We start from the raw sequence: 24,377 nt of genomic DNA, 5'->3' as shown, positions 1-24,377 counted from the left end.
CAGAGCCAGGTCTGACATCCCTGTCACACCACACCATGGCAGCTCGCTCTCAGCATTCCTTGGACAGGCTCAGAGTGGGCTGACAGTCTGCCAGGGCACCGCTGACGCTCTAACGGGGCTCCCGCTGGGAGTGTGTCGGCCGGGGCTGAGCCCAGCCATGCAGCACGGCACAGCCATGGGAATCCCCACACTGAGAATCAGGCAGCACATGCTGGCCAGCGGGGTCCCAGACAGCAGATCCCATACAGTATCCTGGCATTTGTGTTTGCGCCAAGGCCTCAGGTCTATGCCCAGAGCATGGGGCCAGAGACTGGATGCCAGGATTTTGCACAGCATCCCCTGACTTCATGGGGAAAACCCTGGGGTGGCCTGGGAGCTCTGTACCAAAGAGAGACAACCTGATATTCCTGCTGGACGTGGCTGTTGGCGTGACCGGGGTGTCCATGTGGCATCTCTGGGGCTTGTGGCTGTGGAGGCACATCACCACCAAGCGCCCACTGTCCTGCAGCCAGACGGGACATTTGTACTCCAAAGAGGTCATAGGGGTTGAAAACCAAACCCTACAGATGTGAGGCTAATACAGGATATGGAAAGAGGTTTTGCAAGAGAGTGACCCAGGAATGTGGCTCTGACTGGGGAGGGACGGGGTGCTTGGGCAGTGCATGCCTCCATCCAAAGCCAATGGCTGCAGATGAGGTCTGACAGACCCAGCACTCAAAGCCAGGTGCCAGTGCTGCAGAGCAGGCAGGGATGAGACACCTCCAGCCATCACCCTGAGCAGCACCCCAGCAGCCACATGACCCACATGTGAGATTCCCCAGCTCCTCACTCCCAGTGTATGCCATTCATGTGGGACTGGGGAATAACCAGATCCCAACACAGCATTACAGACTGAATTGGGTTGGAAGGGACCTTTCAAGGTCATATAGTCCAACCCCTGCCATGGCAGAGACAGCTGACACTTGCTCAGAGCCCTATCCAACCTGGCTTTGAACGTTTCCAGGGATGGGACAGCCACAGCTTCTCTAGGCAACCTCTGCCAGGGCCTTTCCACTCTCACAGGGAGGAATTTCTTCCCAATATCCCATGTAACGCTGCCCTCTGGCAGTGGGAAGCCATTCCCCTTTACTCTGTCACTCAAGGCCCCTGTCCAAAGTCCCTCTCCAGCTCTCTGGAGCCACCCTAGGCCCTGGAAGGGGCTCCGAGGCGCAGCGCTCCCAGCACGCCCGGGCCGCCCATACCGGAGCGACTCGCCGCGGGGCGGGGGCGGGGCCTAGGCGGCGGGGGTGGAGCCCAAACGCGGCGGAGCCCCGCCCCCGCCCGGCCCCGGCCCCGGCCCCGCCCCCGCCCGGCCCCGGCCCCGCCCCGCCCCCGCCCCCGCCCGGCCCCGGCCCCGCCCCCGCCCCCGCCCGGCCCCGGCCCCGGCCCCGGCCCCGGCCCCGGCCCCGGCCCCGCCCGGCCCCGCCCGGCCCCGGCCCCGGCCCCGCCCGGCCCCGGCCCCGGCCCCGCCCGGCCCCGGCCCCGGCCCCGCCCGGCCCCGGGCCCGGCCCCGTCCCTTTCCCCGCCCCTCGCCCCGGCCCCGCCCGGCCCCGCCCGGCCCCGCCCCTCTCCCCGCCCCTCGCCCCGGCCCTCTCCCCGCCCCCGTCAGGCCCCGCCCCTCTCCCCGCCCCGCCCCGCCGCCCGCAGCCGCCGCGGCCCCGCGCCCGCCCGTGTCCGTGTCCGTGCCCGTGCCCGTGTCCGTGTCCGTGGACGATGGTGGCGGCCCGAGGTGCTGCCGCCCGCCGCGGAGCGCTGCTGTTGCTGCTCACCACCCTCGGATCCTTCCGTCTGCGTCTCGCCCGAGCCGGTGAGTACCTCTTCGTTCCCCCCCCCCCCCGTATCCGTGTCCTCTCCCTTTCCCCGCGGATGTTCGTGTCCTCTCCCACGACGAACCCTGGTGCGGTTGGCCCCCCCCTTCTCCCTCATTATCCCCATCCCCACCAGGGATCAGCATCCGTGGGTGTTCGTGTTCTTGGGTGGAGCAAGATAGGAGGTGCCCCCGCCACGAAGCCCCGCGGGGGTTTCTCACACCCCGCAGCGCTCCCCGGGGACGGGCAGCGCCTCCCGTCACTCTCCTGCCCGCTGCTGCAGACAGGGGCCTGGCAGCGGGTGGCAGCGCCGCACGGCTGGTCCCCAGCAGCTGTTTGAGGGGTCTGAAGGGACCCACGGATGTGGATCCTGGAGTGGGGAAGGAGCACACAGTCATGAGAGCGGGCCTCATGAAGCACCCTTATTGGTAGGAAAAAATTAAAACAACATCAAACACCACCGAAACAAAGAAAAAAAATAAAGGTGCTGCAGTGACCGAGCCATGCCGGGGAGCCGGCGGGGGCTGCGCTGGAGGGAACCCTGTTTGCCCGCCTGCCTCCTTGCCCCGGGAGCAGCCGCATCATCGCCCCGCTACACCAATGACGGTGACATTTCTGCTCTCCGCCGTGGCAGAAGGAATGGGTGGCCTTCACGCCCTCCCGTGCAGCACCGCCCTAAGCTGCCCTGCTGTCTGCTGAAGGGTTGTTTCGGGGCGTTCAGGTTTGAATTGTTTGAGTTTCGGGGTCTGGGTTAGGACATTTCCCCTCCTGGAGCGTCTGGCACTGGACATGCTCCGTGTCCCCTTGCTCTGTGCCCACTGCTGGGGTGCACGGGGCTGTTATGAGCACAGACAACGGCGCAGAAACCCCGGCAGCCCCAGGCAGCCCCGGGCCCCGCTGCACCTGCGGGGAAGGTGGTGGCTGCCCGCCCCGGGGAGGTGCCATGGCCCTGCCTGGGTACGGCCTGGCCCGGGCAGGTGCTTTCCACCTCGCTGGCGCAGGAGCGGGAAGGGCCTCCTGGCTCCCAGCATTGTTTGCGGATCCGATATTGTTTCCCTTCTTAGGCTCCCAGCAGGGCAGACGCCGGGCAGGCGGACGCCGGCAGACAGCCTGCTGTCAACCGGGGCCTGGTGGCCTCGCCATGCTTCCGCCTGCTCTGAGAGACGGCGAGAAGCTGAAATAATTTTTAAATCTCCCAGTGAATCAAAACGTCTGTGTGTTTCTACATCAGAAGGTTGGAGGCAGAGGTGGGGATGCTCCTGCACTCACCCTCTTCTCACAAGTCAAGGCTGGGGTGGCCCATCCAGAGGTACTGCTGACACAGCCTGAGATGGGAGGAAGGAGATCCGGGCAGCTCAGATGAGCCACCAGTGATCCAGCATAATCTCTACTACTGAATTTAGGGGTTAGTGTGGGGTCATCTGGCCTGGCAGTGATGGTTGGGCCGCATCCCTTGAGGTGCTGCTGGGGTGGCTGTATCCAGGTGCTGTCAGTGCTGATGGTGACAGTTTGCCCTTCACCTCCCTTCCCAGCCCTAGGAGGATGCTGGAGGTGAGGTGAGCATGAGGAGCCTGGCAATGGGATGCTGCTCTTGGCACACGTGGGGTCGGATTTTCAGCTCAACTTCTTTCCCCTGAGAGAAGCTGGGGACAGTGTCTTTGCACAGTTTCCAGCAGCAGCATCCCATTGCCAGGAGTTTGAGGCTGTATGGCATGTGGCAGTGGAAGCTCCAGGTAGGTTTCTTCTGAGGATGGCTGAAGAAATATCCCTGGGCTGCTGGGCAGGTAAAAGTGTCTCTGTCCCAATCCCACCACCTTTCTCTGAGTGCAGTGGGGCACAGGAAACATTGGCTGTTTCTTCTCACTTTATAATTGCCTTTCCTGGGCAGATGGGGCCAAGCTTGGCTTTCTCTGGGGGTGGCTGTGGGACGGAGTTGGCAAGCCCAGGAGCAACTCCTGTTCTGTGGTGAAACTGGCAGGGAGCCAGGGACAAGGTCCTACACCACCATACCCATATCCTCCTGCCTCTGCATCTCCATCAAAGCCTCTTCAAACGGGAGTTGGCATCTCCTTCTTCTCCTCCTCCTCGCTTTCCTTGGCTGGCGCTGCAACCCAGAGCCCATGCAGCACATGCCATCTCCTGGGATGCAGCTGCACGTGGCTCAGTAACATCCTCATCTTGCTGTGAGCCTGATTCGAGCTAGAGGAAGGGCAGAGTGCTTTGGAGATGTTGCAGGTAGTTTAGGTTTGCTTGCTGCTCCTCAGCTGGGCTTTTTTCACCCACATGTCTCTATGCATCATACCAGGCTTTGGGCAGAGGCCCTGCCTTGCTTCGTTTTCTGGCTTCATTTCCTGGAGCATGAGTGACAGCCATATTTCTCTCCACTTCTTGAGTTACTAGGTTGCCAAATTCACATCCCAGACATCTGGAGAAGACGCTCAGCAAAATCTGAGTTTTATTTCCAGTCCAAGTGACCCATTTGGCCCCGTTTGACCTGCTGGCTCTGCACTGCTGCTCATCCTTGTGCTGCTCCACAGGGACGTGGGTGGGAGCACAGATGCTGGTGTTGATACTGGCTGTTCCTGCTCTGCAGTGATGCAGGTGCTGCTCAAACTTCCCAGCTGGGTATGGCTAGGCAGGAGCCATGCCCTGGGAAGTTCCCAGGCTCAGCCTGTGGTAGGATCGCTGCACTGGGAACAGGGTTGGGACGCAGTGGGTGCAGTAGCCCCAGGGATCTCCATGCTGACCCCTGAAGCTGTGGCAGCTCCAAGCCACTCTTGGGAGCAAGACATCAGGACCAGTGCTGCACCCGTGGGTGCTGCCTGGCTGCCTGCAGAGCGAAGGGAGTGATCTCAGCCCCACAACATCCTGTGAGTTGATCTGTAGGTAGCAGTTTTTTCTTGACACACAGGAAAGGTTGTCTGGATCCCTCCTGGGAGTGGTGGGCAGTGGTGAGCAGTAGTCCCACTCAGCCACCCCATCCCTTCAAGCCTCTCGTGGTGGGTGTCCTCTGCCACACTGGTGCAGACCAAGTGTTTCTCCATGCAGCAGCTGGAGTGCTGCCCATGTGGTTTTATTCTTGGAGATAATGTCTCCGCATTGTTATCTGGGGTTACTTGTGCTCAGCTGGTTCTCACCAGCTGAGGTGTGGAGGAGCTGGGATGTGGGGCACAGGCATCCCACGGGGCTCCAAGGAGCTGGTACCCATGCCAGGGACATGAGCGGGCCTCTGTCTGCAGGCCTGAGGAAGGGGAATGGGTGGAAAGATGTCTGATAATTCCAATTGCAGAATCAGCATCAAGGAAGAGTTTGTGGAAGAGATGGGGTAAAAGTCCCTCAGCCCTTTTGCTGTACCTCTGTGGGGACTCACAAATCATGTACACCCCAGCAATACCCTGGGGGTGCCATGTGTGGAGAGCTGGAGATCAGGGTGGGGAGCCCTGGATTCTGGAGCCAGGGGCCTGCTTGCACTGTGCAGGGTTGGGTCCTCTGGATCTGCAATTTCCTGGCAGCTCTGGAGACTGGTCCCCCAGCCCAGGGATCCCTTAGTCCCCAGGGAGCCCGAGTCTTCCCACAACTCGGGATGGTGCATCGATGTTTGCCTGAAATGTCTCTTCTGGGCCATGGGGGTATTAAGGGAGGTAATCGGCTTAGTTCTGCCTTGTGCTTCCGGGGGGGCACAGCATCAGGGGATGACAGTGTGGTCAGGGCACTGGGGACACAGAGGTTGGTGATGGATGCTGGAGACTAGAGGAATGATGGGGGATATCAGGGGTGACTGTGGCAGGGGGAACAGAAGGGGTCGTGGGATGGACAGTGTGCTGAAGACAGGAGAGGTGTGGCGATGCTAGAGACAGGAGGGGTGATAGCACAGTGGGGACTCCAGGAATGAGAAAGTTAATGGGGGCTACTGCGGACAAGAGCAATGGGCATGCTGTGAACAGGATGGGTGGTTTGGTGCCCAGGGACAAGAGGGCTGATGGGATGGCCTCTCCCCATGTGCAAGGTGCTGGGTCCCTGGGCACAGAGTACAGAAGGTGCCATCAGTCCTATCCCCACATTAAACATTGTGTCCTGGTGGTTGGTCCCCACCAAGAGCTCTGGGTCTGGTCCCTGAGAGGGGTAGTGGCTTCCCTAGGCTGGCTGGCCCCAAAACCCTTGGGCTTGGCCCCAGTGCTGCTGCCAGCACTGAGGTATCTGCCTCCTGTGCCTGGGCATAACCCAGTGCTGCTGCCACTCCAAATGGCAGCCACAGGCCTGTAATTAGCCACTTTGTGAGCTAAAGAGAATTGCAACAGGAAGAAAGTGGCTGTTAAGTGCCTGGAGTGAGCTTTGAATTGGAGGAAGGAAACGGCTCTGCAGCCAGAGCTGTCCTGGTTCCTGCCTTATCCTGCCCTTGAGCACTTGGGCTGCAACCACCCATGTTAACCCATGCACACTCTGGCACATGCTGGGGTACTTTGTGCACAGATAAAGGATGGCAAAGCTTTTGAGAGGTATTCGCTGTTTGAGTGGGAACCCATCGCACTAGGTAGGTGATATGAGAGGTGACATGTCAGCTGAGTGCTGTCAGGGACCCTGACTCATTGTGATACCGGGGTTCCCTGGGCTCCTGGCCCGTGTTCCATTCCTATAGAAAGGAGACTGTGGTGGAGGTGGAGACAGGAGCTGTGGAAGGTACAGGTCTCCACTGCACCCGTGGCTGCTCTCTTGTGGGCGAAGAGCTGCTCTGCCTTGGGGACTTCATTATCTCACACCTGTCAGAGAGAGTGAGAGGGCCCTAAACTGGAAGAGAGGGCAGCCTGGTGAGCTGCTGGAATGTGACCCATCCTGCAGCCGTCATTCCTGGCTTCCTGGCTAGGAAGGAGAGGGTTTCCCTGAGCTGACTTTTCCTATGCAGCAAATACCCCAAAATGTCTGGGTCCAGCTCTTGGCACCATCTGCATCCCTTTATCAAAAGCCCTCGGATGCTGCATGCACCAGCACCCCTAGGATGCAGCTGTGCATCCCATGGACACCTAGTTTCTGTGTTGATGTGGCCTCTTAGTTTCTGGGCTCTGCCCCATGAGACACAGTGGCCCTGCAGGTCTTTATCACTGGTGGTAGCTGAGTCAGTGTGGGTGTACCTGCGGGTGCAGCCCCAGCCAGGTGGATGCTGCAGCCCCTGCGCTTCTGCCTGCCTCTGCTCTTGCATGTCCACCAGCATGGAGGGTGCCCACCCAGAATCCCCTTACCAGCCCTTGTTCCAAAGGCTGTTCTTCTAATGGATATTCCAACAGCTATAAAGGTTGGCTCCTACTGCTGCAGCACCCGTGGGTGAGGAGCTATGTCCCCAGGCATCTGTTTCAGGGTGATGGGCTGGTTGGAACTTAGACAAAGGGAGCTGGACAGAGAGACAGAATCCTCACCTTGAACAATGCCACCTCTGAGCTGCTGGAGTCATCAGCAAAATTTTGCTGGTGCCTCTTTCCCAAAGGCTGCAGGATGTCTCTGGTGATGATGTGGGATGGCTTTGGCTTTGCTAAAGAGCATCTTGGCCCTGGTGGGTGCAGTGGTGCTGCTGCTTCAGATGGATATTTCCAGCCCAGTAGTGAGAGTGCATGGGAGTCTGTGGCTGCTTTCAGATGACTGAGCTGTGGTGGCCCCTGGCCTGGCAGCTCCTGGGTGCTGAGCTGTGAGATGGGCTGTGCTCTCCCACCTCCCTGCCATCACACAGAGAGCTAACCCAGGGCTGTGGCTCTGCTACAGCTCACCGGGCAAGTGTGTACCCATGGGGTGCTCTCCTGCTGATGGGTCAGTGCCCAGGAATGCACTTAGGAGAGAGCTGGACCCCACCTCCTTCCTTCCAGTCTGCTCAGTGCTTCAGGTGGGTCTGTAGTGCCGGGGCTGCCCATCCTCTGTGATGCCGGCACAACAAAGGTCCAGCACAGTGCTGTGCTGCGCTGCTCATTGGAGAGTTCTGGAGCACCTCAGGGGTGCGAGGAGAGGCCCCTTGATGGTGCTTGCTGTGAACCATAGCCCTGGCTACCAGCTGCTTCACTTGTGATGTGATGGGAAACCTGCCCAATAAGGGAATTAAAGAGCCCAACCCCAGACCCAGCCGGCTCAGTGCATGTGCAGAGTTCATTGGTATTTACTTGAGAAAAACCTGATAAACAAGACTTAAAGTGGGTGGTTCAGGCTGCAAAAGAGCAGCCAGATGCATTGAAATGGGGTGGCATTGGTGGCATTGGGGCCCTTAGCATGGGTGGGTGTGCATGCAGCGAAGCAAAGCCAGTGGCAGATTTGGGTGGGTAGGACTGGGGGAATGGCGTATGGCACCTGGTTTTCCTTTTGCCTTTTTAAATTATTTCTTCTGTTCCTGAATATCTGAAGCCACTTGTGGCTGGAGATCCCCTGGTATAGCAGGAATACAGGAGGGGATGCAGTGGTGCACATCCTGGGTGTGGCAGCCTCTGCAGGGCTGGAGTTGGGGCTGTCAGGATCCGGGATTTTTGGGATACTGGGGTGGGGTGGGGTGGGGTGGGGGTGCGGGGGTCTCACTGGCATGATGCCTTCTTCACCGGCCACAGGCAAGGAGAGCCATGTTCTCTAATACCTCCTGGCTCTGCCTAGTCTCTGCTGGGGTCTGGATTTGTGGTTTGCTGGAGCTGTTTCCAACCATGCTGGTGCTATCTCCTGTTCCTACAATCCTGCCAATCCAGCTGTTTTGTTTGCACAGCAGGCAGGCTGCCAGGGCAAGGAACAGGGATTTTTCTGGTCCATTTAAGGGCTTTGAGTAATGATGACACAAAATTCCATTCCCTCAGCCTGCTGGAGATTGCTTGGTTCTTCCCCAGCCTGGAATCACAGGAACAACTTGGGATTTTGGGGTGCTCCTCTAGAGCAGGGACAGGCTGTGGGGGAACACTAATGGTTGGGAGGCAATGTGTTTGGGGATGCCAGCTTGGCATCTTCCCACCTCTGCAGGAACCTGACTCAGCTCCTCCTGACCCTCCCTTTCCCCCTGGGCACTGAACATGGAACAGGACAAAGCTCTGGAAGCCCATCATGATGGCCTCAGGGCTGCAGCATGGGTGCCCATCACACTGCCTGCCTGTAGCCCAGGGCTCTGGGCTGGTGGCCCAAAAGCAGCAGCAGCTGGGTGAGGATGGAGGTGGGAGGTGGTGGGAGTGGGGGGAGTGGTGAGGATGAAGCCTTTTTCCATAGTTCCTGGGTGGGGCTGTGTCTGGTGGAACTGTCCCATCAGTGGGACTGTCCCCTCGGTGGGAGCAGGGTGCAGTAGAGGTGTTTGCTGTGCAGGGATAGGGACTGCTCCCAGGGGTTCCTTACGGGTGTTCCCTGTGGCACAAGGCTGCTGGCACTGTTTCTTGGCCATGACAGAAACTGTGCTGGAGATATCTCTGCCAGCTGGGCCAGACCTCATCACCCACCAGCCAAAGCTGGGAGCCAGGACACAAGCCCTGGTGGCCTCAGGGATGGGAGCTGGTGGCATGTTACTTCTGCCTGACCAAATCTGCTGAAGCACAAAGAAGCACTTCCAACTGCTCCCTCACTGCTGGACTAGCACACACCGGTGCTGCTGCAGGACATGGGGCCAGACTGGTGGCCGTGGCTGTGCCACATGCTCTGTTCCCAGCAGTGACGTGATGTGTCCAGCATGCCCCCGCTCCTGGTTTGCTGGGTCAGCGCTGCAGAGAGCCCTCCTCCACTGTCTCTGGTGGGAGGGGGCTTGGCTGCTGCATTTTCAGGGGCAGGAGCACAGCAGTAATGTGAGCAGCTGCTGGCAGTGGCACAGGGACTGCCCGGGCAGTGGTGCCAGCTGTGTCCAGGAGTGGGCATCGCTCCAGGGGTCCAGCCCAGTCCCCATCCACCTGCTTCCTAGTGCAAGAGACAGCAGGGCAGGGGGATGCAGCTGAGTCAGAAAGCCCACCAAGTCGCAGCCACCAGCAAGGTGTCCATCCTGCAGTCACTCTACATGTCACTTGTGCTTGATGTGTGTCACCTCTGCTTGGTGTGTGTCACCCGTGGCTGGTGTGTACAGCATCCAGCCTGGCCTTGTTACTGCAGCTGCTGACAGTCACTACCACTGACTCATTTCAGGAGCCACATCCCTGGGCATGGGGCAATGCAGGTGAGGTGCTGGGGTGCCTCAGCAACCCCTGATCCTGCTGGACAGCAGCACTGCCCTTGCCCAGGGAGGCTCTGGACAGGGTGAAGCGAGCCCTCGAGAGCTGAGGTCTGTTGGGGGCATCATGCCAGCCTGCCTGCCTGATGCCTGTCCACCAGCCTGCCCTGGGCCTGCTCCAGAGTGCTCCTTCAGAGCCAGGAGCACTTTACAGAGCTGGAGGGAGCCACAGCCAGTGCCAGCTGGCAGTAGAAGTACTGGGAAGGCAGGCTGTAGGCAGGACCCTCAGCAGTTCCCAAATTATCTGGCTGGAGGAGGAGGATGAGGAAAAAGAGGAGAGGGAATGACCTTGGTGTGGAGCTGGCAGAGACCACACCACTGCAGGCCTTGTGGGGGCTGCTGCCGCTGCTGGAGCTCTGTCATGGCCTTCCTGTGCTCTTCCCTCAGCCTCAGCCAGGATGCAAGGGCCCAACATGGGAGTGAGATCTGCACCCTTTTCCCCAGAAACCCCGATATCCCCACTCAGTTGCCCGTGTCCCACCAGGGGCCATGTCCTGCTGCCACAGAGGGGCCAGACCCAGTGGTCTTGGGCAGACTGCTTTGTGCCCATGTGGCTGTGCAGCCAGTGCCCAGTAGGCTCAGCCCATCCTGGTGGGCTCTGCCAGCTCCCACTGTTGGCACTGGGGCTGGCAGCTGGGAGGGAGGCTGGGTGTTGTCGTTGCCAGAACTTTAAACATTCGCACCAGTGCTCGGCCCTAATCAATTAGCCTCTTGCGTTCACTTTTATCTCTCTATCTGCAGCAATGACGCAGCAGGGGCAGTCCCTGCCTCCCTGGCCACACCAATGTCCTCCTCGGGTTTATTTTTGTTTCTTTTTCACCTGTATGTTTTGGCATGAGTATGGAAGAGTTGCTCCATCCAGTCTGTGACTGCCAGTGGCTCTATGCCCTGCCTGGGCACCCCCTGTCACAAGCACTCTGCTGGTCTTGAGTGCCACCCTGGGTGCCCAGCACAGCTCTCCCCAGGCTGAGTCCTTGGGGATGGAGCCGTGTGCTCAGCTTTCCCCCATGGATAGCACATCCAGAGGCCTTGCTGCTCACATGGCCATGTTTCCTCCTGGTCTGTTCCTGTTTACACGTGTCCACAGCTCATGCCCACCTGGCATCTGTCTGTGCCAACTGCTGTATCCCATGCACCCGCTGGCCTTGGGCTGGGGTCCTGCCTGCAGGGAGTCACTCGGCTCCTCCAGCACCCCAAGCTCAGCCCAGGCTTGAGCTCGGTTTAAGGGGTTAACCCAGTTGTGCTGTTCTGGGCTCCCTGACCACCTGCACAGGAGTTGAGCACCATGGCAGGGCAACGACAGCAATTGGAGCATCCCCCTCCCCCAAACACCCCTGGCGCATCTGGACAGCACCATCCTGGCTGTGCCGTGTCTGGTGCTGGCTGCACATTCCATATCATTCATTGCTTGCTCCTCTGGTCTGTACTGCCCTGCTGGCAGGGCCATGCAGGGTTAGGGTCCTCGCAGGACCCCAGCTTGGATCTGCCTTGCCCATCCCACTTGTGGCCAGGCCATGCTGGGCTGCACTGGTGCCAAGCAGGGACCATGGTTGGGGTGGAGAGATCCCAAACTCCCCAGATTCAACAGCAGCCCTGCAGGTGCAGAGCTAAGACTAGGAGCTGCAGCAGGCATGCTGTCACTGGTAACAGGTGCATGGCATGGCCACAGCTGGGTGGAATTGGGACCAACATGCTGTGCCAGCCCCAGTACCCTGCCTCGGGGTGAGTGTTCAGGAGGGGCAACCCATGGCCAGTGTTTGAACCTACCACCTGCCTGCTCAAGCACTGGACAGGTGACACCAGCCCCAAGGAATCTGTGAGTGTGCAAGGGTGGGGCAGCATTGGGCAGTGTAGTTTGATGGCCCCACAGGGTGGCAGTGGTCAGGGCTGGAGGTGGCCATGTGGCATCTGGCTGGTGGCACACAGAGTGCTCAGTCCCCATCACCTAGCATGGCACTGAGGTGCCCACTTCCACCAGCAAAGAACTCTCACTGCTGGGCTTTGAGGTGGGCTCAGGGAGTGGCAAAGCCCCTGTGGGCCGCCTCAGTTCACAGGGTGCCCACACAGCGATGCCAGCTCACCAGCCACTGGCTGGTGACATATGGGGAGCTGTGAATTGCAGCCAGTGACAGCTGGGCAAGCACAGTTCGTTCCTCAAACAGAGATAACAGCCTTCACTGGGATCCAGCCTGGGCATTATGTACCCAGTTGCTCTGGCTCAGGGCTCTGCCCCTATCACTCCTCACAAGGTGGCTCTGAGGAGTGACCCACACTGGGGTGACTTCCTCCACCAGTGATCAGCTTTTGGCAGCACCTGTTTTGGGAGGAAGTGTTTCCATGGGCCTGTGGCACAGACAGGGGCCTTACAGGTGTATTCCCCACTGCCCCACGGAACTGCAACATGTCCCCAGCCTGAGGCTGCACAGTGCCACGTCCTCCTCCTGCCCCGTCTTTTAAACAGAGTGGCCTTGAGAGTAATGCTGGGGAGGTGAAGCCAGGAGCCAAGTCCAATTTCTGTGCTTAGACATCTGATTATTTGCCCATTAAGCACTAATTGCACCCCAGCCACATGGCCAAGCCCCACACTATTCCCAGGAAGCAAACAGTCCAGCAAAAAAACCCAGCCCCCATGGGTGCAGTAGGCACTTTCCCCGACCCTGAGCACACCCTCTCCAGGCGGCTGTGACTGGTGTGGGGGTCAGCCAGCATTAAAATCACAGTTGGTGCATCCTTGCTAGTGCCAGCCGAGGTGGGGAAGGTGATGACTTCCTCATGAAGTGCAGTGGGCAGTTGCCTGGACACAGGCTGGGGATTCTTAATAGCAGCTGCACTCTACAGGGAGCAGTTGGTGGTGAAATATGGCCATGCAAAGGCAGGGGGTTGCATATCCCACTTGTGAGGCTTTGGGGTGATAGCTTTCCTGTGCCCTTGCTGGGGGAGCAGAACTGTCATGATTCGTGTTCTGCCGGTTCTGTCCTCTTTAGGACTCTCAACTGTGTACAGGGTGCTGGGCTTCTTGCCCCTGGTGTGCTGCAGGGCTGGGGATGCTCAGGACAGCCCCCACAGCTGTGGTGCCCCTCGCTGTGGAGTGTGCTGGGGCTGTCCCTGATGTTGCCATTCCCAGGCACGGGTACAGGGACGGGCAGGTAGCCAGTGCTGGTGCCCGTGTGGGTGGCAAGGGCTGGCAGGAGCTGATTGGGGTGCGTGGGCTGGTGCTGGGAGCCTGCTCCTGCTGTGACTCATTGCCAGCCTGGCCCTGCAGCCCCACAGTCCTGTTCTCTGCCCACTGCTGCCTGCAGGAACGCTGCGGGTGTTGCCGTGCAGGGCAAGATGAGGGGCAGAATAGGGCAGCTGTGTGCCACACCCCCAGGTAGTGTGTGCAACCCCATCCAGCTGTGGCCCCATCCAGCTCTTCCTCCCACACAGTTGTGCCCGGCTGGGTGCACTGAGTGACACCTGGTTCCACACTGCCACCAGCTTGTGAGGGAAAGACACTCGAGCTGCTGCAGGACCAGCAGTGTCACCATCAAAGCCAGGACCCCAGTGTCCCCCCAACAGCCCCCTGCCACAGGTGGTACCTGAGGTGGTACCTGAGTGCTGGCCCTTCATGTCACTTGTCTCCAGCTCTGCACATGGTTTGCCACCATCACCTGGCCCAGGACTCAGCTTTATGTAGGACACAGGGACCTTGTGTCCCCCAGGGAGGTCCACCTCCTGGGGTGAAGATCCAGCCATGATGGCACTGCCATGGCACAGTGGGCTGGTGAGGCTGGAGCCTGGGGGACTCATGCATGTACCCAGGGAGTAGAGACTCCCTGGGGCTGATATGGGCATGAGATACCCCATGGAACTGCAAGTGAGGTTTGTAGTACAGTTCGGTGCCCAGGAGGGCTGGCTCCCACTGCTTCCTGTCACACTCTGCTGAGGCTTTGGGGGAGTTTGGGACTTTTGATTTGACAGTCACCACACATCAGTCTGTGCTGGTTGGATTTCATCTCCCCATGCAGGGCAAGCAGCGTCAGGAGATTCTGCAGGTGCTGCAGCCCTCCCACATTGTGTCCCACAGGATGGTGACACCCTGGGGGCTGGGGACCCTTGAGGGGTATGGACATTGCATGCTCATCACTGCAACTGCCTTGTGCATGTCATGGAGTCACAGACTACTTCAAGTTGGAAGGGACCCATGAAGATCATTGAATCCAACTCCTCATGGTTAATTCCAGCTGGTAATGGCTTTGTTGAGGCAAAGCGGGGCCTTGGGGCAGCTGTGGCGAAGCCCATTGATAGTTGGGAGCTGCAGCAGGAGCAGCCATGGGCAGGCCGGGGCAGCTGGGTCCCACTCCAAAAAGCCATTAATAGATCTGGGGATATGTTTGACCCCTCTCCTCCTTCTGAGCTGTTTTGTCCTGTCCCCACAGCAGCGTCCTGTCCCCGGAGCCTGGACTGTGCCCTGCAGCGCCGGGAGTTCTGCCCACCGGGGTCAGGTGTCTGTGGGCCCTGCCTGCCCCCCTTCCAGGAGGACGACCGTGGGCGCTGTGTCCAGAAGCAGCTCTCACCCAGTGGTAGGTGCACCCACCCTCCACCCCTCTGCCTGCACACCTACACTGCACCTCTGCAGATCTGGGAGGTTCTGTGCCTCAGGACAGCCCCCCACCCCAGCAGTACCCCATCCCCTTCCTTCTTTCCATGGCAGCTGTATCTCTGTGGGGACAGCTGCTCTTCTCCCTCTTACCCCACTCGCCTCAGCTGGGGGGGTGGTTTTGTGCTGGCAGCCCCATCCTGCTCTACCTGCATCCTGCTCTGATGATTGGCCCTGTCAGCACCATGGGGAGCCTAGGACCTCCAAGGACAGGAGTAGGACACGCAGCTTCTGGGGATCTCCAGGGCCTGCCTGGCTGTTCCAGGGTTCAGGCTTTGCAGGAGCAGGGGAGCCGCCTTCAGCACACCAAGCGGTGACTTATGCTGCCCATGGCCTCACCCATCCCAGGGCTGAGCTGGTGCCAGTGTTTGGGATTTCAGTGCCTGATTGCCTTTGGTTTGAGATATTGGCCTGTGGTTCAGGACTGCTGTTTCTGCGTTGGGTGATGCCCAGCATCGATCCTGGGAGGGCTGCAGTCAGCTGTGACAGGCAGGACCACTCCTTGGCTGCACACCAGGCACTGAGGGTCATACTGGGTGTTATTCCTGGCTCCATTCATGAGGGGTCTAAAGAGCTAAAGAGCTGTGGTAGCCTGGGTGCAGCAGCCCATGGTCACCCATCCCACTACTACTGCAATACTTGAAGGGTGCTCCCAATGCGGCTTTGGCATCTGTGCCCCTGGTTCAGCTGCAAAGACAGTGCCAGAGGTCAGGCATAGGCATTTTTTGGTGTGACAGTCAACTCTTCATGCAGCTTGGAAAGCTGTGGCAGAGCTATTTCTGTGCCCCCTTATCATGGGCTCATCTCGCAGGTGAGTTAAGACCATAATTATGGCTCCACACAATTATTTATTGCTATAAAGTGGAGTGGACTCTGTGGCTGGGGAAGAGGCCAGGACTGGCCACGCCTTCAGGCTGTTCCTGGTAGGTTCTGCTGGGGACTGCCTGGATGAAAGGTACTTTGGAGCACCTCCTGGTGCAGAATGTATTGGTATCTCTCCCAGCCCACCCTTCTCCACCTGTTCTTCATTCCCACTGCCCCCAAAAGTCTCCTGCTAAGGGGTTCCTAACTCCTGGGGAGCTTCTAAAAACATGCAGGGTGGCTTGTCCACATGCCAGGCAGGATGGACAAGCACTGGTCATTGAAACAGGCAAGCAGCTCCCCCTGCATCTGAGCTCCATGCAGACATGGAGAGGTCCTCTGGGTTTTAAGGGATCACTTTATGCTGTTGAGCATGTTCAGGGTCTTATTGGGGTGCAGTTGTAGATATCCTTCGCTCAGCCTAGGTAGGTACATGGAAGATATCAGAACGCAGCATGCCTTCAGTGCCATTCCTCCTGGCAGGAGAATTACTCTTTAAATCAGAGGGGAGACCCCCAAAGCAAGACCTGAGAGGGATGGCTGGGAGGATAAGAGGGGGATGGCACAGGAATAGGGTGTAGACTTGGCATTTGACAGCAGTCAGCGCCCCTGCCACAGGCTCTTCTTCCACTGGCACTGAATAGCTTTAGCAGTTGTTTATAGTTCATTTTTTAATGTGAAGTGTTGAGCAAATTCCCCTCTCGCAAGGGCTGAACATGTGCTGGCGTCTCCATAGCAACCCAGCTCCTTTCGGAAGGATGTAACCACAGTTGGATCCTTATGCAGAGAGATGCAGGACCATGGTACCATCCTCTACCACCACCATGGGAGGATGGTGACACCAAGGTCTCTCCCAGTCCCATCCTGTCGTCCCAAGCAATGCCACTAGCTTGTGGCAGCAAAAGTGTGGGGACTGTGTTAAATAAAAAGTGGGATCCCCTCCCATATCCCCTGTTTTAGCATTCTGAGGATGCCCAGCTTCTCTTGGCAGGGAGGCACCATTTATTTTTCCATGGGGGCTTTCTTTCTCATCTTGCCTGTTCCTTTGTCTGGTAGCAGCACTGGAGAGGGCTGTGAGGATGAAGAGGGGCTGTGATAGCTGCATTTAAGGGGAGATGCAAGGCAAACGGGACTGCTGTAGCCCAAGGATGCCTAAGCCTTTAAAGGGAATACCCGTGCAGCCCTTTTGCTATGTAGGCAGACCCTTTAAAGGGTTACACATCCTTGAGCCGCTTGTGACTGCTGATGACGACAATCCTGAGGTCCTGCCACTGTGCTATCCCCACAGTTCCTGGCAGGAGCCAGGGATCCTCTCCCAAAAGCAGCTTTTTGAAGTGAAAAGCACCATTTGGGGTCTCAGGAGGGCATGTGAGTGTTCCTGCCATTATGTGTAGGGCTCTCGGCACACCTGGCACAGCATCAGCACAGAGGTGAGATGGGAGCATGAAACTTGAGTACACTGGGTACACTGCATCCCACAGCTGGCTGCCTGCACCTGGCTGCTGCTGTCTTGCACAAGGCTCTGAGCCACTCAAAATCCCACGCATTCCATGGTTCTGCATGTGTCTGTGCTGTGATGGGTTTGAGTGATGTGCTTTGAGATAGTGGGTCTCATCCCTGCTTCTGCTTGACCAGCATGGAGCCCCACTGGGCTGCAGGAAGCACTTTGGGAAAAGGAGCCTCAGCTCACAGACATGGGTGTTCTTCCTTTCCTGCTTGCTGTGCTACCAGCATCAAAGAGGACATCAGCTGTCCTGGAGCAATACTATAGAAATTAGTGGATTTATAAGAATTTTGTGCCCTCCTGTGGACACTGTCAGGTACAGGTTTCCTCAGCCCAGGATAGAAGCCTCATGTGTCTTTCCTTGGTCCATGTATCCCCAAACTGTCAGGGTAGGTTGTGTCCCAGGGTTGAACCCTGAGGAGGTGGAAGTCCTGAGGAGAGAGGCCAGGGGGCTGTGTGCCTGCCTGGCCATGCCATCCTGCTGCAGCACTGGTGGCAGCTGCCATGAGGGGGCACCCGCACCATGCAAAAGCGCTGCCTGCACCGCCGAGTGCCCCTGTGGCATGTCCTCTGTACCCTGTCCTGTCCATGCCCTGCCTGGACATCTCTGCTCCTCTTCCTGGGGCAGTCAGGCAAGAACTGGGGCTCACCCCGGCCCCATATTCCCTGGAGCAGCTCAGGGCCAGCATCTCATACACCCACAGTGCCTGGAAGGATCCAGCCCTCAGTGCCCTCAAATATGTGGTAAAAGCTGTGGAAGCTAAACCTCTCCTTGATAAGTGAGGTTTAGCTGCCACACAAAATGGGAGGTGAGCAGCTTTTAGCCACTTTAAGAGAATTTGGTGATAAAGCTGGTTAGTGCAGGTAAGTGGCACAACCCATGCGCTGCAGCAACGCTGGGACCCCAAACTGCTGCCTCAGTTTCCTATCTGCCACTTCACACACTCCCACAGGCTGGGAGGCTGAGGGACCTGGCAGTTGCTCTGGCTGCTTTTTCAACTTTATTTTTGTCTTTCCAGCCACATCACATCCAACACCAGCACAGCCTGGTGGTGGCACACAAGGGATGGACAGGGTTGTCCCCTATGGGGACAGACCTTTCCCAGAATGCAGAGGCAAGCTAGAGCCAAATGTCCCCACTCTGGCATGAGGATGTTGCCTGGCTCAGGGCTATCCCCATCCTGGGCACCAGGATGTTCCCCTAAGGCACAGGGCTGTCACACTGGGTCCCATGCCAACTCCCTTGCCTGTTGGGAGACCTTGGCCCCATGCTGGCACCTTGTCACCATGGCACTCACCTATTGGGCACAGCACTGGCACAGCCCCAACCTGGCACCACTTGACCATGGTGGTGCTCTGGGATGGAAATAACAGGGTGGAAAGAGCCAGGGAAACCCAGGGCTCTAGCCAACGGTAGGAGGCTGGGGGCAATTTGGGGACACAAGGGCATGTAGGATGTAGGGACAATGACTCTAGGTGCTTTTGTTTAAAGCAAGAGTGTCCCCCTTTTAAATTTTTTTTGCTCATGTGGCTCTGAGTCATGGAGCAGCAAGGTGGCGGTTGTGCACAGCTCCAGAGGGAATCAGGGTTTATTTCCAAACACTGAATGTGAGGACAGATTCCAGAGGAGATGTAACTGTTATAACCTTGAATTATCTGAGAATCAAGCTGCCAGTACCACCTTGCCTTAGTGTGTCTGGATTTAGGCCCCAGGGCTTCTCTGAGGGGACAGTCTGAATATGGGAAAAGGAAGCAGAGATAGGATGGGGATTGAGATGGGGACAGGGATGTCTACTGCCTTTGAAGTTGAGTTTAATCCTGTGAAAAGCAGTGGTGAGTGTCAGAGCTGGATTCTGCTTGATGAGCCTGAGAAGAGTGACTCCACTCTTGCTGCAGTGCTGTCACCTCAGGCCAGAGTGGGAGTCTTGCCTGTGCCTGATGCTGCAAGAGCCCCCTGATGGGCAGATGTCCCTGGTGGGCACTGTGCTGAGGCATGGGCTTGGGCAGCCACCGGTGAGATGCTGCTGGGGCCGGCCCCTGGGGGTACATCCCTCACTGCATGGGGCTCCCAAAGGAGCTGCATCCCACCAGGTGCTGGGCAGGAACCAACTCCTCTACTGGATCAAGGGCTCCCATGCTCTGCTCAACAGCCAAGCTGAGCCCTGCTCTGGGGTGGCTCCAGCCACCCTGAGCTATAAAAGATTTGTGTGAATTTGGGGTGAAAACCAGTGTTTGGGGTGAAACCAGGTGTACTCTGACTGTAACTCACTGTGCTGAAGCTTCCTACCCCTCACCTCTGAGAAATCAGGGCAGCTGGGGAGTATCTGTCCTGGTCCAGCTGCCATCCCTCCTCACTCGGAGCTGCTGTGTGACCCCAGGGGCAAGGACACAGGGCAGGTCCTGCACACTTGGTGCTGGCACCCTGCCCTCTCTTACAGAGTCTGTGGGACCTGCTGCCTCTGGCACGAGGGCAAACGCTGTTTCTCCTGATCCTCCAGCATTTGTGGGGTGAAAATCCCACTGAAAGAGCAAGGTCCTAGCTTTTGGAGAGCTGCATCTGAGGGGCCTCAGACTGAACACCACCCATGTTTGCTGGAGCTGGGACAGGAGCCCCTTCTTGGGGGTATAGGTCTGACCCTGGGGGTGGGCACACACCTGCACCCCACAGTGCCTGTCTCACACCCGTTCTCCCATAGGACGGACCTCTGTTCCCAGCTTGGAGGCAGAAATTGATTTTCTTGCGGATGTGCTGGCCAGGCAGGAGGCTCCTCTCCACCACCCGCTACAGGACAGCAGACCCAGGAGTAAGTGCTCATCCCTGTTCCCAGTGGTGCCAGGGACCCCATGGCAGCCAGACCCTGCACCCCAGGCAAGTTTGCCCTCTAGAGCTGCCTAGGCACCACTCACCACTGCTCTGTCTTCTCCCACAGCCACCCTAGTGCCCAGCAGCAGCAGACATCGTGTGGCCAGTGGGCTGAGAGAGGGGCATCTGCAGCCGGGTCCCGCTGACACCATGGCAGCCACCACCCTCCCCACCACTGCTACGGTCCAGAAGTACCCGGTGGAGTCATCCCCCATCACTGAAAATGACAACATGGTGCTCGGTGAGACCCTGGGACTCAGAGGAAGGGATTTCATACCCTCACCAGGAAATCATGGGCTGGTGTCACCATGCTGCTAGCTCACCTGCTGTCCCTTGCTGTCCTCTCCACCTGTGCAGGGCTGATTGTGGTGTGCACAGTGGCCGGGATCTCAGCGCTGATCGTGGCGGCTATCTGCTGGTGCAGGTGAGCTGGAGCTGCTGACAGTCCCTCAGTGACCCTGTGCCCAGGGCAGTGTATTCCCATGCTTCCCAGGCATGAGGGGTTGGAAGAGAGGCAATATTCCCCCCAGGGTGTGGCATCAGCTGGCTAGGGCTGTAGTGAGACACCTCCGTGCCAGAGCAGATGGCACCTGGTGTGGGCATCACTGTGGCGCTGGGTGCTGACACTGCCAGCACATTGGTGCCTTGTGCCCAGGCCCTGTGGGATGGAGGTGGCTATGCCTGTCATGGTTGCTGTCACAGGGAACAGGGCTGACCCTCCAAGGGTCACTGGCTCCTGAATGGAGTCGTCTGCTCCTATGGCTCCTCACATCCTCTAGGATGAACTAGAAAAGTCATTGTGCCCACAGTGGGTGCTGGTGAAGCATGTCAAATACTGGGTTCAGTTTTGGGCCCCTCATGGCAGGAAAGACATTGAGGGGCAGGAGCATGTCCAGAGAAGGGAATGGAGTTGGCAAAGGGTCTGGAGCACAAGTCTTATGAGGAGCAGTTGAGTGAGCCGGCTGGGCTCAGCCTGGAGAAAGGGAGGCTCAGAACGACAGTCGTTCTCTGCACAACTTCCTGACAGGAGGGGGCAGCCAGGGGATAGTCAGGCTCTGCTCCCAGGGAACAAGGGACAAGATGAGAGGAAATGGCCTCAAGCTGTCTCAGGGGAGATTTAGGTTGGATATTAGGGAAGATTCATGTAAAGGATGGTCAGGCATTAGGCATTAGAAAGGGTTGCCAAGGGAGATGGTGGAGTCACCATCCCCAAAAGTGTTCAAAAAACATGTGGATGTGGCACATGTGGATGTGGCAGCTGGGAATGTGGTTTAGTTGTGGGCTTTAGCAGTGCTGAGTTAATGGTTGGGCTTGATCTTAGAAAACTTTTCCAACCTTAGTAATTCCCTGATTCCAATGCCCCTCCCTGGCAGGCTGCAGAAGGAGGTCAGGCTGGCACAGAAAGCAGACTACTCAGCCCAGCGAGTAGCCAGTCCCCTGCCCTATGACAAGATCTCGGTAAGGCGCCCATACCCCTCCCTGTGGGGTGTTTGGCACTCGGGCCTCAGTGCTCTGATGGAGGGATTCCCACATGGTGGAGACCCTCCACCAGCCAGGCTGGGGCCCTCCAAAGCCCAATCTACACAGCTGTTCCTGCTCTCTCCACAGCCTGGGGACAAGACGCTGGCTCAGAGTGCCCAAATGTACCACTACCAGCACCAAAAGCAGCAGATGCTCTGCCTGGAGAAGTAAGCAGCCTGGTAGCAGACAGGGTATCCTGCCATTACCTGGTGTGATGGTCCTAATCATCCCACTGGGCTTCACCTCCTCTCTACATCTTCCTCCCCCCAGGCATAAAGAGGAACCCAAGCTGCCGGACTCAGCATCATCTGATGAGGAGAATGAGGATGGGGACTTCACGGTGTACGAGTGCCCTGGGCTGGCTCCGGTATGCTGGTGCAGGAAAGCCAGGGGTCCCTGTGCATGTGGGAGTGTCCAACATGTGCCTGGGACGTGCACTTCTGTGCGAGGAGCCTTTTCCACATGTTCTTCATCAAACTTTGAGGTGGTCCAAGCTCTGCCCTCTGTTCCCCCCATGTCCCTGGCCAGCTCCCACTGAAGCTCTCCAGCGGGCAGGAGTGCATGTCCTGGCACAAGACTTTCCTTGGGAGCAGATAACTAGAGCAGACCTTGGCATGCCTGACCCACCATGCCTGTGGTGACAGGGATATGGTCACCACTCCTGGGCACTGGGACTGGGGGGGCTCGTCCTTGTGTCTTGGCTAGCAGGGGGACTTCGGGGAAGGGCAGCTCATAACAACCCAGGGTACAAAGAGCACAAAGGGACTTAGAGGAGCCTTTTACATGGTAATAGCTGCAGAGCGGGGCCATCAGGGCCCAGATCGAGAGTCATCAGTGGGTCTTTACAGGCCCATTAAAGGGCACTTGATCGCAGGCAGGCAGTCTGGGCAGGGCACTCCATTCCTGCCAGGCACGCTGAAGGGGCCGTCCTGGGGTCCCCAGTCTGAGAAGAAACTCTGTTCCTGCCAGCCAGGCTAGGACTGCTGCCCTGGGGTCCCCAGACCAGCGGTGGGGTCCCATCCCACCCAAGACCTTGGATTTTACACATCACCCCACCTCATTCCCTCCTGCCAGGGTGGCAGCACCTTTCCAGGGTGATGGGAGTCCTGGTGTTTGTCACTGCAGCCCACTCGGTTGTCCCCATCCTCTCCCTCCTCCCTGCTGGTCTGGAGTTCAGACCCAAACCCCTTGGAATGGGGCAGCTGAATCCCAACTGCTTTCTGACCTTCCGCCTTTTCTTTCTCCTATCCCTCTCCCTCCACCACGGCAGACCGGAGAAATGGAAGTGAGAAACCCGCTGTTTGACGACTCCTCCTTACACCCCTCCAACCCCAAGTCGCAGCAGTAACCAGCCCATCTCCTGCGCCCAAGACTGTGCCCGTGGCCTGCCCAGCGGGGCGGCGTGCCGGAGGGGCACCCTCAGCTGGGCCGAGGGAGGAGCACCCACAGCTGGGCCGAGGGACCTGCCAGACTGTTCGACACCTGCCCAATAAACACCCACTAACAGCTATGGGGGGGGATCGCCCCCGTTTCCAGCGTCCTTGTCCTCTTTGCTGCTGTGATCGTGTCCCTGCATTGCCACTTGCTCACAGCTCTTGCGGGTGCAGGGGGGCGGCTGCTTTGGCACAGAAATGGCTGGGGGAAGGAGGGGGCTGTGGCAGTGTCCCTTTGTAGTGGCTTTGAGGAGGGGGCTGCTGCCCTAGCTGCAGCTAGGCTGATGCATAGCAGCTGGGAAGGAGCCAGAGAGAGGGTCAGAAAGCAGGAGAGGGCCATGGGCATGCTCATGTGTGGCATCAGGTCTGCCAGCCCTCTGCCAGGGATGGAGCCTTTTCCTGGAGCTGGTGGCATCACTAAGGGCTTCAGTGCCCATTTTGCCTCCTCCACCCCAGCATGGGCAGCTACTGGCAGCAGGATAGTGCTCTGGGAGCCAATGGCAGAAGCAGGAGCAGCTCAAGCAGGCACTGGCATCACTCCCCAGGCTGCACCTTCAAATGCTGCCCTGTGCTCTGACCCCTTTAGGAGTGCTGGTCTTCAGGACAGTCCCAGTGCCATTGTGGCCTGGGAGCGCACATCAGTCTATGCTGACAGAGGATGGGCTCTCTATTACCACAGGCCTCAGTGGGGTAAAAGCTCAGAAAAAGTGTTCCAGGTTTTGTTTTTAAGCTTATGTGGCTGTGGGGGAGGAAGGAATAGGACTGGAGGGAGCTGGGGTGGCTTGAGAGGTGTAGCCAAGGCACAGGGGGCTTTGCTGTGCTGCTTCAAACCCCACAGAGCCCATGCCCTGGCAACATCCCTGTGGAGGCTGGCACTGTGCATTTTCTGAGTATCTCTCTGTGGCAGATGACAGTCTCCACTGCTCCACCCCAGGCACCTTTCAAGCCTCAGACACTCCCTGCACCCCTCTGTTGCCCACATCCAGCATCACCAGCCCTCACCTACATGTTCTTGCTTGGAGCTCAGTGCTGCTCCTCAAACCCTCCTGGATACATAGGCCATGAACCCCTCCAGTGGAAGGCCAAGAACACAGTTTGGGTTACTTTGCACAGTGGCTTCATGTCCAGACCCTGTTGTGGACTGTCACAGCCACAGGTCACTGGTTGTACTCACTGGAGCCATTGCACACTCAGGCAGGCATGGGCAGGGCAGGCAGCAGTGGCAGGGATGTGCTGGTGAGTGGTGGTGGCATGGGACCATTCCCTATCCCTGGCGGGGTGGCTGACTGAGGCCATCACGGCACAGATTCTGTCCCCATGTCCTGCGCTCCCCCTCCCCTGGGCTGCTGCCACTCTTCCATACCTCTCATTGTTGTCATATGAATTGTAGTTCTTTTAAAAGGAGATTTTATTAAATGACCATGTTTGAGACCCATGCAAGTGTGTGGTGTGGGGCCTGAGGCTTGGGGGGCTCCTCTCGATGGTGGGGTGGGACAAGGGGACAAGGAGGGAGGATGCTGT

At 58.2% G+C, this 24,377-nt stretch overlaps 1 protein-coding gene across 7 annotated transcripts; it reads left to right on the top strand.

Moving 5' to 3' along the window:
* Nucleotides 1–1,678: 1,678 nt before the first annotated feature.
* Nucleotides 1,679–24,291, top strand: NPDC1 (neural proliferation, differentiation and control 1). 7 transcript variants are annotated; one of them, XM_085593966.1, is made up of 9 exons: nt 1,679–1,846; nt 14,457–14,597; nt 19,736–19,843; nt 19,970–20,143; nt 20,260–20,326; nt 21,276–21,360; nt 21,511–21,590; nt 21,694–21,790; nt 22,694–24,291. In XM_085593966.1, exons 1-9 carry the CDS (start codon nt 1,753–1,755, stop codon nt 22,769–22,771), a joined length of 924 nt encoding a protein of 307 aa, XP_085450092.1. In that variant the 5' UTR covers nt 1,679–1,752; the 3' UTR covers nt 22,772–24,291. The 7 variants fall into 7 exon arrangements, with proteins under 7 accessions (XP_085450092.1, XP_085450091.1, XP_077644002.2 ...); XM_085593965.1 differs by having other exon boundaries at nt 21,694–21,907; XM_077787876.2 differs by having other exon boundaries at nt 14,454–14,597.
* The last annotated feature ends 86 nt before the right edge of the window (nt 24,292–24,377 follow it).

Source organism: Lonchura striata, chromosome 17 (genome assembly GCF_050655825.1).
Source record: "Lonchura striata isolate lonStrDom1 chromosome 17, ASM5065582v1, whole genome shotgun sequence".
NCBI classification, from domain to species: Eukaryota; Metazoa; Chordata; class Aves; order Passeriformes; family Estrildidae; genus Lonchura; species Lonchura striata.
This window is presented reverse-complemented; position numbering and strand designations above follow the sequence as displayed.